General features: G+C 38.5%; 1 protein-coding gene across 1 annotated transcript; it reads right to left on the minus strand.

Moving 5' to 3' along the window:
• Positions 1–1,379: 1,379 nt before the first annotated feature.
• LOC110704794 (importin-5-like) lies at positions 1,380–11,518 on the minus strand. Its single transcript, XM_021882605.1, has 20 exons — positions 10,289–11,518; positions 9,929–10,132; positions 7,757–7,861; positions 7,536–7,601; positions 7,287–7,451; positions 7,076–7,150; positions 6,824–6,978; positions 6,372–6,507; positions 6,150–6,219; positions 5,940–6,067; positions 5,765–5,821; positions 4,949–5,134; positions 4,732–4,824; positions 4,028–4,113; positions 3,873–3,939; positions 3,726–3,792; positions 3,507–3,643; positions 2,598–2,689; positions 2,313–2,379; positions 1,380–1,899 (listed from the first exon to the last, which is right to left on the minus strand). The coding sequence occupies exons 1-20, from the start codon at positions 11,516–11,518 to the stop codon at positions 1,735–1,737; spliced, it is 3,351 nt and encodes a 1,116-aa protein (XP_021738297.1). The 3' UTR covers positions 1,380–1,734.
• Between the last annotated feature and the right edge of the window lie 3,003 nt (positions 11,519–14,521).

The following is a 14,521-nucleotide window of genomic DNA, read 5'->3' on the forward strand; positions in this document are numbered from 1 at the left end:
ATTACTCATTCAAGTTGTCTAGAAGTTATAGTAAAATATTCACAATTGTTTCCAAGCACAAATTTATCAATTGTTTCAAGAACAGAATCTAAAAATTTCAATATCATATCCTACTGTCTACTCAGTCTATTCTGTAGTCATTAGGAAACAGTATCGGCGTATTGCCATTACTAAATGGCTACCAAAATATCCTCCATGTGACCATGTCTTTACAAGATATAAGTTCACAAAACTACAATGTTGTCACTACAGATTCTGCTTACAAATTAGTATTAACTTAATTAATTAGACGTGTCAAAACGATCAAAAATTCGAGTAAGGTCAGATCTTAAAATCAAATGTCATGTTCAAACCCACAAAAAAGTGACGGACTTGCCAGGCCAAAGCAGACTTTTTAGGCCGAGTTACCGAGCCAAGCCATAGTTTATCACCTCTACTTTTCATAGATTAAGCAAATTCACAACCGGCTAAGGGTGACTACTAAGATCACATTTATTTTTCTATGTTAAAAGCGGGCCAAATTTTGAAATTGAAATAGAAAGTAGTAATTCCCATGAACTTTCAATGTACATGTTTTGAAATTGAAATAGAAAGTAGTAACTCCCATGAACTTTCAATGTACATGACATCGTTGTTAAATTTCCATTTAACTTACAGCCTTACAGGAGGTTATATAAGTGAATTCCTCTATTTTGTAGAAAGTAAAGCTTTTTAGTAAAGGATATAATATTCCACTTCCAAAGTTAACATCAAACAAACAGCTCACGTTAATATATTTCAAAGACAAGTAGCTAACACTCCCTGCATCCATTAATATTACCTCATTAACCTTTTTAATTTGTTCCTTATAAGATTGCTCTATTAAACTACACTACGAAATAACCCTTAAAACTTTATTCAAGCAATCGAGCTACGTTGGTTTACTTGAAATCCACACTAGGCCCTTGACTAAGCCTTGCACCCAATCAATCCACCCCTGAAATCCATACTAGGCCCTTGACTACGCCTTGCACCCACTCAATACACCCTTGAAATCCACAATCTGTCTTTACTTAATTACATATACGATTTACAAAAAAAAAAAAAAAAATTATTTTAAAAAAAAAAAAAAAAAACCTACTCAGTACTACTCTTTTAAGGGACGGAGAATAACATAACACAAACATTCTACCCTTACTAGTTTCCTGGGTTGGGCAACAAGAATAGCAAATACACAATTGAATTGTTTTTGTTATAGTTTGAAAACTATTAACACATACAACAGCATGGAACCATTATAAAAGTAATAAGATATCAAGCAAACCTCAAACAATGAATACATACACGATACACCCAAAAAAATAAAAAATAAAATAAAAAAGGTTACTGCAGAAAGAAAGACACCAAAATTGCTACAAAATTGATTCACAAATTTTTTTTTCAAATTGTCATGAAATTGAACGCTATTAGACAACAAATATATGACCTCACACTCTTCTATTTCCTTTTCATCTGTTATAACTTAAGATCACAGCAAGATAACTGATTACAGACAGCTCATAATATACACATTGTACATTGATATCTGATCTTCCCCAACCAAGACAACACATTGACCAACTACATGCCACCAGCAAAATTTACGATCGAGGATATTATATATGCTATGAAAAAAGAATAATGAAATAGAAGACAATAGACCTGCTCACATGTTGAGCGGGCTTTCACATAAAGATGAAATGAAGACGCCTGAAACTATTGGGAGAGAATTGACTGCAAGGCCAACACCTGCTGAGGTTGAAGGGATGACCAGGTCGATGCAAGAGTCGAAGGCGGTAGAGTTTGTTGAAGTTGCCTCAATAAATTGACCATTCGGCTTGCAGTTTGCTCTGTTGCAAGATCTTTACCCGCACACAAGACCTAGAAGCACCATAAGTGAGCAAAGGTTTAGTGGAACAAATCAGAGACGCTAGATATTACCAATTTTTGGCAGATATAAATTAGAGCAACACTTAGTTTACACAATAACTTTCAGCAAGAGATTAGAAGGTGTGTAACGGGTTAAAGGTACGCAAATTAAGAAAACATGCCAAAGTTCCCACTTTTCTCTAAGGCAAACACCGAGGCATATGTGATGTATGCAGGTGCTCAGCGATAACCCCAGTGTACCTCAAATATGCTATCCAAGTTCAAATCTCACTTATTTACAGGTAAGAATTATAGTTTAACAAAACGCTGATAATGACTTGAGACTTAACTGCCCCATAAAATGGTAGTTCAAGTTAAATTAGCATTCATGAGATAAAAAATTCACATCTGACAGTAAGGTGTACCTCAGCAAATACTGCTACTATTTTGGACAAGTACTGATTGTTCGGTCCTAACAAATCTCCATCAGACCTGCAGAGAACACAATTGCAAATGTTATAACAGAGAAATCATGTGAAATAGTGATATTAACAAATACAAACCTAAACATACAACAACCCCTACATCCCTTTTTCCATAACTCCAACAAAAGATTTTTTTAAAAAAATCCCATTACAATTCTTAAAGTTTTAAAGTGAGAAGGAATGGGACCAAGTTTCGCATAATAACATGCATTTAAAGCACTTTACCTCTCAACCATGGAACAAAGTTGATCATGTACAACCTTGGCTTCAATTAGATCTCCTTTAATTGGCAAGCAATTTAACCACATAGGAACAACCTGTGAAGTCAGATGAATATATATATGTTAAAAGGATGAAAATCAAACAAGGCACATTTAATTACTCCCTCCGTCAACTTTAGTTTGCCTCGTTATCGAGGCACGTAGTTTTAGGTAGAGTTTGGGAGTGTAGCAAGTAATAATTATTTTATTAAAAAATAGAAGTGATAAGAGATGGTGAGAAATTTTTAAAATTGAATGAGTAAGAAGCCTTAATTTTTAGTAGTGTGAAAAAAAAAAAAGCATTTAAAAAAAATGGTGGGTCCTTGACTCCTTGCCAAATAAAAGAAATGGGCAAACTATATTGAGACAAACTAAAAAGGAAACTACAAACTCGTTCCGTCATTCATCATCATTTTTCATTTTTTGTTTTCTGTTTCTTTGAAAACTAAAAACAAAAAAAGGAAACCACAAAAAGTGGTTTGGACTTTTTTGTTGACAATTTTCAAAATTAAAATAATTCTAATAAATTTGACTACTTTTGTATTATTTTTATGAAATATTTCACGACATTAAAAATTAAAAAAAAAAAAACAAAAAAACTGAAAACTATAGTGATGCCGAACAGACCCTAATTTAGATACATGTGGTATAATTATTAAAATAAGAAATACAAGTAAATAGTTTTTCATTCATTCAAAATCCGATTGTCAATTAAAAAGCTCCAATGGTCAGATTAAAATCACCACCATTACAGAAATTGAGTAGCCGACCCCACTTATGAGATTAAGGCTTTGATTGATTGATTATAGAAATTGAGGGTCAAATACATTCAACTAAAAAAGATGAGCATAACAGATAGACACGTTCGAAATACCTGAGCAGCATCTATACTATCACGATGAAATTGGCATATCTTCCCAAGAGCTGAAACAGCATTGTCATATGCCATCACATTCTCTGCACGTGTAGCATTGGGATGCCTTATCACAGCATCCAATCTTGAAAGAGCCTCTGGATTTAATCCCAAATTACTTGTCAACAGATGATATTATGGAAATCCAAATTGTGAAGAGAAAACACAAGTAAATCACACCTCTAACAAGAGGCTTGAACACAGATCCACCAAACTCGGCACAAACACCAAGACCATAAACAGCCGCCTGCAGACCAGAAAATTATATAACTAAAATGCCAAGTGCAACTCTAACAATTACACAACAGAAAAAGAATTTGGAGTCACCTGCCGAACATCTGAGTTGTCATCATTGCAAGCTTCCAAAAGGAAAGGAAGGAAGGTATCATAGTATCTGCATTACCAACACATGCAATAAATATATAAGATAAAGAAGCAAATAAAAGGATATAACAGTGAAAAATATCAGTTATAGTATCCACCTAAGTGCTGCTTCACGACAATGCTCCACAACATCATCAAAGATACAAATGGCGATTCTTCTTTCTTCTGTCGTTTTATCCTTTCCCTGCATGCCAATAAACCTCATTAATTCACCCCCAACGTGAAACAAAGCACAGCACAGACACACATTTGGATGGTTTGCATATTAAGAGAGAATGCTATATTACTAACAAAGCTCTAGTTCTGATGTAATACCCCAAACAATGGCAATTACTTTCATGATTCAATTTACATGTATTATATAGATTAATTGTAATTAAATAAAAAGTGTTGAGAATATATATGAGCATAAGGTCATCATATAGCAAATCACCACAAAAGATACTCCTCAACTAAAAGGATTAAAGGAATTATCTGCAAACAGAAAGCTACTCCGCAACTAGAGCTAGTACAATATGCAAAAATATTTACATAGCGATTGGTTGGCAGTACAATATAGCAAACACAGGAATAACACCTAGTTTATGAAAACACCTAGTTTATCCAGCAACTTAAATTTTTGACAGACACAGGAGCTCAACCAACACATTTGGCACAAAAGAATATCTACAGTGAGCCTCATAACTCTATGAAAACAATGACTGTCTATAAAATTACATGTCTCAAAACCATAATACCGCAAAACCTAATAATTTTAATGTTACTTGAACAAAAAGTTGTGCCAGGGAGATAGAGAACCTACCCACATAGGTGTCAAGTATGACGAGAGCTCATCAAAGAAGGGCAAGAAAGATGCCTTGAACGTCTTGATTAAAGTGCCTAAGCAATCACCAATCTGGCTCAAAACGTAAAATAAGGATTAATAGCATCAAAAAATTCTAAGTTAAAACCTAATAATAATAATAAATAAATCAAGCACATCTCAAAAGATCTAAGCCTACAATGCTTTTAATACTCACCTGATCAAAAAGTTCTTCTTCTTGCTCATTTTCTTCTGTAAGAATTTCTCCTTCTTCAGCATCAAAATCCTCAGCTTTAATCCTTTCTGCTCTCTCTGCCTTTCTGGAGGCGCTCGCTGTAATAACCTGCTTTATCTCATCTACTATAATTCTTACTTGGCTTTCATCCAGAAGTGTTCCAGATACCTAACAGAAAAATGGAGTTAGCTTTGCCACCAAATAGTTAAGGCAACCATAATATATTTAATAGGATGATTTTTGGCAAAATTATAAGCAGTAACATGCTAGAGTACCAAGGAATCTTAGGTTGAATCAAACAATCTATACTAAATATTAGAAAGCGTATTCAAACAAGCTTAGGTGTCATGTGGCGCTCTCCTCATTTAATTGAGTCTTTTATTTCATGTGTTTAAAAACAAGGATTGTACTAGATTTGAACTCAAAATCTTAAGTAAAAGCTAAGGTATAACCACAAAGATATTACCATAATACATGTTATTCTCTCAAAAGCATTCCTAAACAAACTTAGGTGTCACATGGTGCTCTCCTAATATAATTGAAGCTTTTCTTTCATGTTGGATTGTACAACATTTGAACTCACAACCTCTAGTTTAAAAACAAAAGGTTGACCACTAAACTATTATAGTATTACCACATTACATGTTTTTCTTTTAAACTTAAACATAATAAGGATTTGAATCATGGCAATAATGCGATAACTCGAGGCATCGCCCAGTCCCAAAAAGTAGTTATTTGCTAATCAAAGCTTGAAAATTAGACATCAGCGCTAAAATTTCACAGGCCTATGAGAGATACCTGAATGCACTCATTAAGCGCATCAAGCATGTTTGAACAGATCTCCACTTCAGGTTCCTGCAAAATTAGTAGGATAATGAGGGTCATACAGATTCACCAGGGAGATGAAGGAATACATGCAAAATCAAGCTCATCAATACTATAAACTAATCAAGGAAACAGAAAAAATCATCACCTTGTGTAAAGCCTCTACCAAAGCAGGTATAATATAATCAGACAATTGCTTAACATAAGACTCGTTCCGACCTTGGGCCAACCCCTTCTCCACAGCTAACTTAGCAGAGCGCAGCAACTCTGGCATGGCTGTAAAACACAAAATTAAAGAGCACATCAAAGCTATAGCTGATATAGGCAAGAGCATAGAAGCAACAAACAAACCAAATACCTGACACTGCTGCCTTTCTAACTTCCTCGTGGAAATAAAATTTAAGAAGGGGAACCAATGTAGGAGCAACCTGCAAATTTGTAAGAAATTTATCAACTTCAACCACCCATAGATTAAAGGAAACCAAGAAAAAGCAACAGGCCTTCAGCCACAGATGATTTGCTACAGAGGAGCCAGCCTCAATCAACTGAGAAAACACTATACAAAAGAATAAATTATGACCTGGTCAATCCACGGAAAGAAGCCTTCTTTTAGCTCGTCAGCATAGCAACACAACATGTTACAAGCCGTAGCTTTCTCCTCAAGAACACTGGTCTTGATTCCAATCCTTTTGTCCCCGAGGGTGATGGTCTCAATGCTATAATTGAAGCATTAAAATCAGGTTGTACTTTCTTATATGAAAGCAAAATGAACATGTGCATGGTTCATTTGTGTGGTGATAGAGACATCATGAACCAAATATCAGTAGATATAAGTCTAATTAAACAAGCATAGCCATAGAAGACCTAGTCTCTTCAACTCAATCAAGAAAATCAGCATAAAAGAAGCACTACTGAATCTAAAACAGTTCCAATCAGTAAAAGCAATTATGAGTTCGTAAGAGGTTAATCCTAAAGAAAAGGTTGAACATGCAGAAGATGAGAAGACAATCAGATCATAAAAGCCAAAAGTACCTCTCGTCATCAGATTCATCAATATCAGCATCTGAATCTGCTGATGTGATTGTCACATCAGGCTTAAGTTGAGCAGAGTGAAGCAATGGAGGCATAACAACACTCATATAAGGAAGGAAATCTTGCCCCAGACATTTGCAGAGTCTTGCCCATGCCTGAAAAAAATATTTGTAAGAACAGCAGTTTGTTTATAGGAATCGGCTCAGAATATCAAAACTATACAAAGGTGTCAACGTAATTTTATAGCTAAACCTGAAGCATATAACTAGTTGTTGGATCATCAGCTTCCATTTGTGATCCTTGTAACTGCATCAGAACGTCCATGACCTATAACACAGAAAAGAACCATATATTAGCTCATACAGCAAATAATAAGTAATATATTCAGATGAATAGATCCTAACCAGTTCATGACTAGTACAGTAACTGTTTCATAATAAGAGCAATTATGTTTTTAAAGTACCTGCTTAGCATCATCTCTAAACTTCTCTTTCCCAACAGCCATTCCAACCAAGCTTATACATTCCATTGACTTTGCACGTAGCATACGATTGGACTTGTCAGTTGCATTGACCAGTATAGCCTTAAGGTATGGCATAACGGCATCATAATACTTCTGGAAAAGCTCCTGCAATTAGAGGTAATGTCAGAAAATACATCAAGGTCATCAACCCAATGATAACTCAAATGTTTGTAAACTTAGGGTACGTACCTGTGATGAATCAGCAACTGATGCTAATGCAGTCAAAGCCCCTTCCTGAACCATTTGCTTTCCATTCTGGATAACATAGCACAAAAACACTCAAAAAACTACTTCAAAACATTAATTAAGAAACAAAATTACAATAAATATATGACCCAATACTGACTGAAAAATAACAATCAGATGCATGCACAAAAGAGTTAATATATCTGTGCAAGTGATGAAGGTACCTGCAAAAGGACGAGCAATTTGCTCACAATACCATCTAAATATGGTGTCAAGATCTCTGGAGTGCAATTTTCACTGAAGTTCAACACAGCTGAAGCAGCATGTGCCTACCATACACAGCAAAAAGAAGATGAACAAAACAAAAGTCAAAGGCTATTTTATCAAATTCATTTAACAGAAGCATAGCAAGAGAGAACAAGAACTGATGGCAACATGACATGATTACATACATGACATAAGTTCATAAACTTAAATAATCCCTTAACTAATGCATTTAACCCAATACTGTTAGGATCGAGATTCTACCTGGGACAAGTGCAGTAGCCTCTAACTGAAGCTAATTTAGACTTAGACCTGATCAAATTCTATATGTAATGCTCATTTTCAATATTCAAGCACGCTAAAAAATCACTCTATTTTTGTGAATCTAGTAAGTAGAATTCAAAATTCAGTGACTATAGGTAACACAGACATTTTAAGGACACCTGTCAAGTATCCCAAACATATGCTAAGCCAACACACCCCTACGACACACCTCTGAGAGACAGACCTAGTGTATGTGATTTTACGGTGAAGCATCATTGCCTCAATCAAGAATTGTAATATACTACCTCCGTTTCATATTATTTGCAACTTTTGCAAAAAATGGATGCTAGTCATGCTACAAATTTGCTACAAATTTTTTCCTTTCATTTTTAGGTTATCATTTCTCTCTATCTCTCTCCTCATCACATGCATCCATATGTTTCTCTCTCCATTTTACACTCACAAACAGATTTTGCCTAGGAGTCCTTACGGTCTTCAAAGTTGCAAAATAATATGAAACGGAGGTAGTATTATTTTTGTAAGTATAATATAAATGATAAAAATCAAATTATAAAAATGTTATCGATAATTCAATAGGTTTGACATGTATATTTTGTCTATATGGAGAAAAAATTTCTAAAAAACTACCCCCAAATAAACCACTTTTCTAAATAACCACCCTTTTTTTTACGAAATTAAAAAAAAAAAAAACCACCTGCAAAAACACACAACCAGTAGGAATCACCCCCCCTCCTTAATTCCAGCCTGTTTTCCAACTCAGAGCCCACGTGTCACGACCATATTGGTCAAAAATAATAAAATTTTAAAAAGTTTTAATAAAATAAAATTAAAAAAAAATAATCCCAACCCCCTTCCACTTCTCCAGCCATCCCATCAGAAGCAACCAATCTCACCCAAACCAACGACCTTCCGGACCACCCCCACCCCAACCAGCCGCTACACTTGTCGGCAAACCCCACCCAGCCCCCACCCCTGCTTGCAAAATTCCAGGGCATGAATTAAATTAGGGTTCTTGCAAAATTAATTTGGGGTTTTTTTCAAATTGATCCATTTCTGGGAATTGGTGGCTGATTTTGGTTGTTTGGAGGTTGAATTAAGGTTGCTAGAATTGATTGATGTCATAGCAGTGCTGCAGGGGCTGAACTGATGGCTCTAGCGGTGGTTTGGGCGGTGCCGAGGAGAAGGAAAGGAGGCAGAGAAGAGAGGGAGGCTGTGGGGTGATCGTCTGGCAGCGCAAGGCTGAGTTAGGTGGTCGCCGGTCAAGGGCGTTGGGAAGGTATGGAGGCTGTGGTGCAGTGGCAGCGGGATTGAAGAAGGGGAAGGGGGTGGTTGCCGTGGGGCTGGTTTGGGGATTTTTGTTTAAAAAAATTAAAAAATAAAAAATAAATTTTGGCCAATAGGGTGATGACACGTGGACCCTGCAGTCGGAATAGAGTAGGGGTGGTGATACCTACTGGTTTTGGGCTTTCCAGGTTTTTTTTTTTAATTTCGTAAAAAAAGTTGGTTTTTTTTAGAAAAGTGGTGAATTTAGGGGTGGTTTTTTAGAAATTTCCCGGGAGAAAATGTAACATAATTTTTTTAAAGTAATCATTTCCTTCCGTTTTATCCTACTAGTGTCTAGTGCCTAGTGCCCAAGTCCATAAAAACTAGATTATGTAAGGAGTCGTAACTCATGAGCTCAACCTCTAACCCAATTAGACACACATGCTTTGTCACAAAAAGACAATTCCTTGCATCAAAAATTACCCACACCAACTAAAAAGAAAGATAATAAACGAAGGTATTGGTTGAACACAGTAAAAATAAAAGCTATATTACTTGTAACAATGCCAATACAACAAAGCTACCTGGACACGAGGATTTTGGAAATCATCCATTGAAGATGCCAAAGCAGGCAAGACACGATTGTGATATTGCATTTGCAAATCTGGCCCCAAATCCGTTGATAATTGACCGATTGCATTAATAGCGGCCCAACGCACACGAGGATGTGGGTCTTGAAAAGAATTTAGCACCATTGACACCACTTGCTCTAAGTTCTTTATCATCACCTGTCAACTCAAGTTGCAAAAGAAACTCAGTTACCTAACACTAAACCCCCAAATCCATTAAGTATGACAAAACAAAGAATTAACACAATGTATACATTAAAATTTGCACAGGAAAACCCCTACTCATCGAAAGCTCAAAAGAATTAAAGATAGTACCTTTGAGCAACCCTCTGCAATTTGAGCCAAACAAATTAATGCAGCATGATGCTTTTGCCATTCGGGAGCAGCCAGATAAGCCGGCAACACCTCCGAAGCAACAGGAACAATGGTATTCCCTCCCAACGAAATCGACAACCTATCCAAGCACTCCTGCGCAACACTATAATTACTAGACTCCCCGGCATCCTCGTCCTCGGTATCAGCAGTATGCCACACAGGATCATCCTCAATATCAAGCAACATCTTCATCAATATCCCAAACAACCTGTGAATAAACTGTGGCAACTTCCTCATCATACCAGGCGCCCTCTCTCTCGCCTCAGCAAGTGTAATCACAAACTCAATCGCCAAATGCCTCGTCCCTTCCTCAAGAGTCTCCGCCTCCGCAATCTGCAACATTGCCCCAACAACATCAACCAACTGCCTCCTCAAAAACCTCGGCTCGGTCCCGGCCAAATCAATCAACAACTCAAGCGCCTCCTGAGCAGTAGCCTCCTGCCCACAATTCAAAGCCTCCGTCAACGTCTGCATCATCGGAGGTAACAAATCCTGAAACCTATCGCGATCCGAAGCACTCGTTAAGCATTGTATGAAATTAATCGTAGCTCCAAGCGCAGCAATCCGAACCTCGGCACTCGAATTTCCACCCAAACATTGAAAAAACACATTATAAAGCGTATCCAAATGCGGAACCAATGTTTCCCCAATATACTGCGCCAATTGCGCAAAAATCAACAACGCAGATTCTCGAAGCTTCGGATTATCCGAAGTAACACACTGAAACATAAACGGCAAAAGCTCAGGCCAACCATAATCAGGTATAATCCCAGCAGCAAGCTCAGAAATAGTATCACACAACTTCTTCGAAATCGTCTTCGCATCTTCCCTCGGAACACAAGCAAGAAGAACAGATTTTAAGGTATTCTGAGTTGAACCACTGAGTTTCGGCCATAAAAACGAGTCATCCCGAGTTAAGAGCTTTCGAAGGAGAATCGCCGCCATAGCTCGAGCTTCAGGGTGAGGGGAAGACTGAAGAAGGTGCGCAAGCTTGAGGGAGAGAGCGTCGGGTTGATGCTGCTTGCAGAGATTGTAGAGGGTTTCGGATTGAGAACGTTGGTCATTGTTGGTGGACATGAGTTGGGAAATTAGGGTTTCGAAATGGGATGGATCGGGGCCGAGAATCGCCGCCATTTGAGCATGTTGGAACTGAGTCAACTTGGACGCCATTGATGGAGGTTTGGAGGTAGGAGAGGGTTGTTTGCGCCTTACAAATAGTGGGGAAAATTAGGGTTTTTGGGGATAATTTTTGATAGAGAGAGAAATGGAGGCGCTAAAAGGTTTGTGTGCGTCCCTTTCTCTCTCTTTCCTTATTTTTATTTTTTTATTTATTTTGTTAAATGAAATAGTGTAGTAATAATTGCTTGGTAAGTTGGTATTATATTCTGATTATTCTCGTACTCAACTAGTAGGGAGCCAAGAGGAATGTTGAGGGAGAGAAAAAGAAAAGGATGGGAGTTGTGGAAATGAGTCAATTACCATTGTTGCCCTTGGATTTGTACTATGTGCACATGGGCGTCTTGGTTTGTAACTTAAAATAAACATGGCCGTCATGCTAGGGTGCTATTATGAGATGCATTTTAAATAAGGTTGAGGTGAGCAAAAATTTTAGAATTCAAAACTGATTAAGAAACAATAGTTTTAAAACTGTGATTGGATATAATGATTTGAATTGCTAGTACTAATAATAAAATTAAGAATTGGGAAAAGGATGTGGTACAACAACCTTGTAAGTTTTGGGGACTAAACGTGGTGTTGTGCAGCCTTACAATTTACATGGGCATCAAACACAAGCGACCGCCAGCTAGTCACTAATAAGGTTGTTGACAAGTGTTGTCATGTTGAGGGGAGAGCACACAAACTAGTGAACACTAAGAGTCTTAAGCCCTAGGTAGAAGCTTCGCCGACAATGGGAGTTGTGTGTGAAGCGTGTAGCTCGTCAGCAGATTCGATGGGTCATTTCATTATAACTCATTTTTAGGTCATATATAGGCATGTGACCAATCATTGGAAAGTTTTTCATGTCTAGTTGCAATTTGATTTATTTTAATCCAATATGTATACTAATTACCCAAAAGAATGCAGAATGGTCGATTTTAGTACATCACAAACTAACATCGGGCTTCATTTGAACTTGAATTCATATTTGAAATACAAATATAAATCCTTATAAATGCTACATTCACTACTTATGCTTATATGACTTAAACCAAACACCCACGAGCATATATTCTTCATTAAAGACCTTGATTCAAGATAATTATACTTCCTCCATTAATTGTTAATCGCAACAAAGGGGTTGTGTGCGAAACCTTAGGTAAAATTTTTTAACCATGATTAATGAAAAGTAAGGGCATGTACTTAATATTAATCCAACAAAAACAGCCACCACAGCTAAATAGAACCACCCAGCACCACCACCCACGCCACCTAGAACCACCACCCATACTACCTAGAACCACCACCTGTCAAATTTAGAACCACGAACACATAACCCCCCACCACGAACCCAGAACCCACCACCACAAACCCAGAACCCCCGACCCACCTAGTTCACCCACGCGAACCCAAATCCACTCACGCAAACCCAAATCCACAATCCACCACCACGAACCACGAACCCACCCACACCACCACCCACTAATCACCCACGCAACCCCCACAACCCAGATCTGAAATCTATAATATGTATTAAAAGGCATTCCTTTTAAAGAAACAATGCCACATGGCACTTTTCAAATTATGTGTGTCATGTCTTTTGGGTAGCGTCCAACGCTACGCGGAAGAGAAACCCGCCCAAGACCCGCTCACTAATTAAAGTAACTAAGCATGCAATCACATAATTAAACAACAAAAGAAAGAGAAAGGGAAATGACATTCTTACCCTCGACGCGTGCTTCGTTCCTATAGAGCTCGGACTTCAAAGCCTTAGCTCCGCAAGCGCGAGAGCCTCCGGCGGAGTCCACCCTCGAGACCCGACCCGAACGGCCTCTACCTCAAAGGTTAGTCGAGGCTAGACCAAGAAAAGACTAGAGTATTACGAACTTAAAGGTTTTCTCACCTATAGGGAGATGCCTTATTGAGTTCAACTTAAGTGATTTTTCCCAAATCCAAAACTTGGGTATTTATAGGGAATGGAGACTTGATCTCCCTTATCCCATCAATGTGGGAGATTTGCATTTTCCTCTATTTTATTTTAATCAAAAACAAAATAAAAATGCAAGGCAATCAACAAGCTCCAAGTGTCACATGGAGGGAGAGAGTAGGTAAGGACCACCAAAGGGGGACCAAATTTCCTTGCTCCCCAAGCCAAGCACCAACCCTTGGTCCCACACAAAACCGGCATCACCAAGCCACTTGGCTAGCTGTCAGCCTGCCTTGGCTGCCAAGGCTACCAGCTGGCGCCTAGCACCAAGGCTGGGCTGCTGGCCAACCTGCCCACGCATATGCGTAGTCAGCCAGCACACATAGCTAGCCAGCACACGCATGCGCTGCTCCCTAGTGCGTCTCGCTAGCACACACACGCACAGCCTAGCACGCTACTACTTGGTGCGTGATACTGTGCGATAGACGAGGCCTAGGGGTGCTTGGTGCGTGCCACTGGCTAGCACGCATAGCCCATAACACAAGCACGCATAGCATGCTGCGGTGCGTGTGCTATGTGCTGCCTGCTAGCGGTAGCGAGGCCCAACAAGCACTTACGTGTTGCTGACCTTTCGATGCTTGCGGGCTGTGCTTAGCCATGCCCAGCATGATGCGATGGCTGGTGCTGCTATGCTAGCGAGAACGCTCATCCATGCATGCACAGCCACAGCACATGCACGCATGGCACGCATCTTGCGATGCTAGTGTCATGCGATGTGCGTGTGCTAGGCGATGCTAGGCACACATGGGATGGTGACCTCTCCTAGCCTAGCACTCGCATGGCTAGGCCAATGCGAGGCTACGACTTGGCTCGAACTTGTCGCTTGCTTGATTCCACGTCTTGTCGAATTTTAAATCTGACTTGACTTGCGAAGCTCGGTCTCGACGCTCTAAGCTCAATATCCGATGTCTTTGTTTGTAATACTCTAACGACTCATTTAATCCTTTGGTTTGATTCGTCGTCTCGGATCGGTTACTCGATTGGGTGTGACCCTAAGGGTTCAGTCAAGATTAAGCTGTAATATCAAT

This window comes from Chenopodium quinoa, unplaced genomic scaffold, assembly GCF_001683475.1.
Source record: "Chenopodium quinoa cultivar QQ74 unplaced genomic scaffold, ASM168347v1, whole genome shotgun sequence".
Classification (NCBI taxonomy): domain Eukaryota; kingdom Viridiplantae; phylum Streptophyta; class Magnoliopsida; order Caryophyllales; family Amaranthaceae; genus Chenopodium; species Chenopodium quinoa.

What these genes read in the sequence shown, in the direction of transcription:
- LOC110704794 (XM_021882605.1), bottom strand. Translation starts at nt 11,518, where the DNA reads ATGGCGTCCAAGTTGACTCAGTTCCAACATGCTCAAATGGCGGCGATT. An exon ending in TCCAAAATCCTCGTGTCCAG is followed by an intron (nt 7,862 to 9,928) that starts GTAGCTTTGTTG and finishes TGTGTATGGTAG; the next exon opens with GCACATGCTGCTTCAGCTGT. An exon ending in TCTTTCCGTGGATTGACCAG is followed by an intron (nt 6,220 to 6,371) that starts GTCATAATTTAT and finishes ACAAATTTGCAG; the next exon opens with GTTGCTCCTACATTGGTTCC.